The sequence below is a fragment of the Durio zibethinus genome, chromosome 9 (assembly GCF_047325235.1).
Source record: "Durio zibethinus cultivar Kanyao isolate XHJ-2024 chromosome 9, ASM4732523v1, whole genome shotgun sequence".
Classification (NCBI taxonomy): domain Eukaryota; kingdom Viridiplantae; phylum Streptophyta; class Magnoliopsida; order Malvales; family Malvaceae; genus Durio; species Durio zibethinus.
In genome coordinates this window covers 28,246,075-28,251,769 of record NC_143170.1, presented here as the reverse complement: position 1 = coordinate 28,251,769, position 5,695 = coordinate 28,246,075, and the positions used below count along the sequence as shown (strand labels likewise).

The following is a 5,695-nucleotide window of genomic DNA, read 5'->3' as shown; positions in this document are numbered from 1 at the left end:
AAACATGGTCTTTCAGTCTTTCTCAAAAGGAAAAGTTCAAAGCCGATGCAATTTGTTTGGTACCATGGAAAACAACAAATAATCATAAAAATTTATGTTTTTTCTGTTATGTTAGCAATGGGATGAACAGGAGACATCAACCTTGCTTTATCAATTTTACCTTGGTTTTTTCACTTCAGGTGATGTCATTTCACACTCTGGTCCAAAAACTTGTCTTTTGAATCCATTTTATGGGTCCTTTGGTTTGTGGTAAACATCATTAAACTCTTCAAATACAAGTTGCAATATCAATGTGATAATAATTCAAATGTAACATCAGAGAAATTAGAGCAAGAACACTTGATAATTCCATTGAAAGAAAAAAAGGAAAATCACTTCTCCTATACCAATCCCCCCACAATTTAAAAAATAACAAAAGAAAATAAAAAGAAACCCTTAAAATTAGTCATATATTAACATTCCACTGTAGCCTTTTGTGCTATAGCATTGTCAGTACCATCACCACCGACACGAACGACGTTGCCACCATTAACTGCACTCTCCGGTAGTTTCCTCTTGGGCTTGGCTTCTTGCAGCATCAGCACAACATCCCTCATCGACGGCCGATCCGCCGGGTTGCGGCTGGTGCATAACAAAGCAATTCTAAGCATTTGCATCATTTCTTCCCTCACTGATGCACATGATGCCCCGGCATTTTTATCCAAAATGTCAACAATTCCGTATTTACTCTTAATTTTAGACCTTACCCAATCCACAATGCTGTTCCCATCACCAAATTCCGAATCTACTGATCTTTTTCCGCTTAAAATCTCCATTAACACCACCCCAAAGCTATAGATATCACTCTTTTCATCAACTTGTAAAGTATAAGCATATTCTGCAAAAACCAAACATACAGCGTTAATGTGCGTACTGCTAAGCCAGAAAAATCCAAACCAACTCTAAAGTCAAACATGTAATGCCATGGATCAAAGACTTTGACAAAGTTCTCTCTGGGACCTATTATTACATTATATATCTTACAAGGATTTAAAGGCAGAGAAAAACGGTTTGAAAAAAAAAAGGAAAAAGGGAAACTGAAGAAAAAGCAAAGAGTATTCACGCGCAATAGTGCAGCATCAGCCATGCAACAGTTACAAAAACCGCGCGGTGCCAAAAGATGCAAAACCGAAAAAAACTTTGGTTTGGGTTGGTTGCGGTGCGAATAGAAATGTCCATTAATTTAAGCATGTCTTAAATTGAAAACAAGCAATCATTGTCGTTTCCAGGACAAGTCTAAAGCTTTTTTTTTTTCTTGCTCTTGAATTGCACAAGGAAGCGGTCTCAAGTGTTACATGATAAAGAAAGCAAATCAGAGATAGAAAAGTGAGATTAATACTATACTTTTGGACGGAAAAAATAATAGTAGTACCAAGTACTAAGCCACCATCCAATATGACAAGTGTGTCAATGTCAACTTTAATTCTAGTCTTATAACTAATGAAATCACTAAACAATAGGTTGTCAAATCATCAAGAGGTCAATGATAAAATCATAATCTTTTACACTCTTTTTTGATTAATTTTTTAAATAATAATAATAATATATATATTATTTTGTAATTCAATCATTATATTAAAATATTTATTATCAAACAAATTAAACATATTTGATTTTAATTATCTATATGCAAAATATTAAATTTTGATTATAAGATTGATGATCAAAATAATACATGACTGTTTAAATTAAATTAAGTTTATTGTCAATTAGCTAAAATTAAAGTTGACTATTTAATGACATTGATTGGATGGATTCATTTTATGATAAATTATAAGATTATAATAAATAAAATTGTAGATGAAATAAAAAAAAAAAAGGAGAAAACTAATAGATTCACCAGCCTAACTGAAAAGTGGTCATTGTCCTAAATGAATCTACCTTATCATATGTTTTTAATGCACACAAAAACAAAAGTTTATCAAACTAACAAACAAAAATTATATATCCCAATAAGGGATTAATAATCTTGCTATCGTGTACCAAGCATTACGCGCATGATAGCAAGATTCCAGAGTCCCAAACTAAAAAGAACCAAAAACGCACCTGGAGCAATGTAGCCATAGGACCCAGCAATTACCGACATGGACTCGTCACTCTGGATCAACTTCGCCACCCCAAAATCTGCCACTCTGGCCTCCATCTCACCGTCCAATAAAATATTACTGGGCTTGAGATCACGGTGGACGATCACTGGATCACAGTCATGGTGAAGGTAACAAATGCCTTGAGCCACTCCGAGAGCAATTTTGTACCTCGTCACCCAATCAGCCACCAAATTCTCCTCCTTGGTCTTGCCATGCAACAAGTCATCTAAGTTCCCGTTCGGCATGTACTCGTAGAGCAGCATCGTGCACTCCCTGTTGCTGCAACACCCTAACAATCTCACTATGTTACGGTGCCTGACGTTTCCCAACACGTCCACCTCCGCCAACACCCCTCTCCTCCGTCTGATGTTCTCTTTATGCTTACCCCACAGCTTCTTCACCGCTATGACCTCACCACCTGGCATCTCAGCTTTGTACACTGTCCCCGTGGACCCCATCCCTATGATCTTATCCGTCATCGACAGGCACTCTAGCACATCATCAGCCGTGAAATTCAACCGCTGGAAGGCGGTCAATTTCCACGGTCCTATCTCGCGATCATCATTAAACCTACGGCTGTAATTCGCGTGGAAGCAACGGGTCCCAGCCACGAGAACAAACAAACCAATACCAAAAGCAGCTGCCATAATCCAAATGATAGCTCCAGCCGTTTTCTTAGGCTGCTGCTGCTTGTTACTATCTTCCACGCCACCTGTAGCCAACGCCTCGGCCGGGCACGGTTTAGCTAAAATTCTGCCGCAAAGTCCGTCGTTGCCATAAAATGAGGAAGGATGTAAATTAGGAAATATGGGACCCGACGATGGGATTGGCCCGGTTAGCAAATTGTAGGAAACATTGAAATTCTCCAAAGTGCTACAATATTGGAAGTTTGAAGGGATAGTTCCAGTGAGCAAATTATGAGAAAGATCAACGGCAGTTATTGAAGGAAGCTTTGATATTTCCGTTGGAATTATTCCAGTAAGCAAATTGCGGCTTAAATTCAAAGACAAGAGCTTTTCACAATTATCAATGTCCCATGGAATGCTTCCGTTTAGAAAATTACCTTGGAGTTCGATTTTGTACAGGTTCTTACAGCTGACAAAATCTGGGATTTTGCCTGTGAGTTTGGATGAACTGGCTGAGAAAATTTGCAAGCTTGGTGCACTCCATATGTTGCTTGGCAATGCGACATTGAAGGAGTTCTCGGAGATGTTAAGGAACTGTAACGTTTGTGCGTAGCCAAGATCCTGAGGAATCTCGCCTGTGAAGTTGTTCCTACTCAGGTCAACAAATGTTAAGTTTGTTAGATGTCCGAAGCCGAATGGGATGGTACCATTGAGAAGATTGTTTTGGATTCGGAATCTTGAAAGGGATTTGCAGTTCACAAGGCTTCCTGGAAGCTCATGAGTGAACATGTTGTTAAAAAGGATGAGTTTGAAAAGCCTGTTTCCATAGCAAAGATTTGGAGGGATTGGACCAGTAAGAGAGTTTGATGAGACATCAAGAGACAGTAACTTCCCATTTGAACCTAGTTTCTGTGGGAGAATGCCGCTAAGGTTGTTGTCCCAGAGAAGTAAAGTGTTGAGATTTGGTAACTCACCGATGCCTTCCGGGATTGTACCAGAAAGGTTGTTGCCAATTAAGCTTAACCAGGTTAGCTCTGTTGAAGAAGCTAAACCTTCTGGGATTGTGCCGCTGAGTTGGTTATCGGATAAATCAAGAACCTTGAGAGCTTCCAACTTTGTGTAACTTACGGGGATTTCACCTGTAAAGCTGTTCTTGAAAAAGTACAAAGCTTCTAGCTTGGTCAAATTTCCGAGTTCTTCCGGAAGTGGACCTGAAAGAGTACAATTTGAGATGTCCAAGTACTTGAGATTGGATAATAGTGCAAATTCTACTGGTACTGTGCCTGAGAAAGCGTTGTAGCCAATTTCTATGCGCTCAAGCTGGGTCAAGAATCCGAGTTGAGGTGGTAAAGTGCCTTCCAGTGCATTTCCAGCCAAGTCAAGCAACTTTAATCTGGTAAAGCTTCCATAACCAACTGGTATTTCACCTTCAAAGTAGCTGCCCCCAAGATTGAGCTGCTCCAAGAACCGTAAGTGTATAAACTCTGGCGGTAATGGGCCCCTGAAATCGTTGCTGTATGCATTGAAGATCTTCAAAAACTTAAGCTTTGAAACCCCAGGTGGGAATGTTGAATTGAAGGAGTTGTGGCTTATATCAAGAGTTCTAAGCTGATTCAGTTCAAAAATGGCTGGTTGGAGAGGCCCATCGAAGTAATTTGCGCTCAAATTCAAGTTGACTAAGCTTGTTAAATATCTAATTTCCGGTGGAATAATCCCAAAGAGATTGCGACCAGAGAGATCAAGAGATGTGACTTGAGCTGTTTTAGGATTGCACTTGATACCTGACCATGCACACCAAACCGGGTCTTCAAAATTAGGCTTGGAAGACGTTGGAGTAGGGTCCCAATCTTTGAAAGTGGAGAGAGGGTCTTTGAGGGAGGATTTAATGGAGAGAAGAGAGATCAGAGGGAGAGGAGGTGAAGAAGCAGAGAAGACAAAGAGAGATGATTTTAGTAGATAGAAGGAGAACGTGAGAAAGAGAAGAAAAGGAGGTTTCATGGTTATTGGGAAAGTGGGGAATTTGGTTGAGAGAGACTTGGTCTTTACAGAGGTAAATTTAAGGGAAGGGAGGTTTTGACGGAGAGAAATGCTTTTCGAGAGTGCTGGATGCAGGTGTTTTCATCATTATCATTATTTTTCTTCAGTGGATTGTTGTTTTCTTGGTGGGTAAGGAGAAAGAAATGAGAAAGAAGCTATTACAAACTTCTAATAATACTCTTGTGCCCTTCGACTGCTACTGCTCTTTATGTGCAACAACTTCAATCTCTTCCTTTTTTCCTTTTTTTTTTTTTTTTCTCACCTCTCAGTACTTTTGGTTTTCTTGGGATTTCATTTTACTTTTCTTTAATTTGTTACCACTTTCATCATTCCTTGTTTTATTTATCTTTGGCTAACAATTTCATACTAATTTACCTTAACAGTAACAATGTATATCACAGGATCCGAGAAAGTCCTTTTTGGGACCAAAATCTGGAAGCCTGCTGAGTTTGCAGTAGAATTTTCACAATTTTTGGAATGATAATTTTCTAAATAATGATAAACAAATCTGAAACTATATAAATATTAAAATATATCAGTGAATTTAAGGGCGGTGCTTTTCCGTGTTTGCAAAAGTGAATATACTCGATACATATGATTAAACGTGTTGCCAACGGCATAACTCTTCTTTTACTATACTATCATATGATTACCTATGATTTTGTTTGTATTTTGAATCATATACTTTAACAACCATAAGCCTAATTATTTCTTCTTAGCTTCCAAGTAAAAGAACAAACGAATTCCAAGCAATCATCAACATTTCTCCAAAAAAATAAATTTCATTATAACATTTTCATCTAACTATATATTCACTCCTGAAATTAAACGTATAATACATGATTTATCCTACTAGAATGATAGAGGAGTAATTCATTAATCAGAGTGAATTAATAATTTTTTTAC

The 5,695-nt window shown here is 38.2% G+C and overlaps 1 protein-coding gene across 1 annotated transcript; it reads right to left on the bottom strand.

Moving 5' to 3' along the window:
* Positions 1-324: 324 nt before the first annotated feature.
* On the bottom strand, positions 325-5,268 carry LOC111314560 (uncharacterized). The gene is made up of 2 exons (XM_022916033.2): positions 2,086-5,268; positions 325-877 (listed from the first exon to the last, which is right to left on the bottom strand). The coding sequence occupies exons 1-2, from the start codon at positions 4,748-4,750 to the stop codon at positions 453-455; spliced, it is 3,090 nt and encodes a 1,029-aa protein (XP_022771768.2). The 5' UTR covers positions 4,751-5,268; the 3' UTR covers positions 325-452.
* Between the last annotated feature and the right edge of the window lie 427 nt (positions 5,269-5,695).

Coding starts and splice junctions, on each gene's coding strand:
- LOC111314560 (XM_022916033.2), bottom strand. CDS start 4,750: ATGAAACCTCCTTTTCTTCTCTTTCTCACGTTCTCCTTCTATCTACTA. Junction 878..2,085: donor CTATGGCTACATTGCTCCAG/GTGCGTTTTTGG, acceptor TGGTTTTTGCAG/AATATGCTTATACTTTACAA.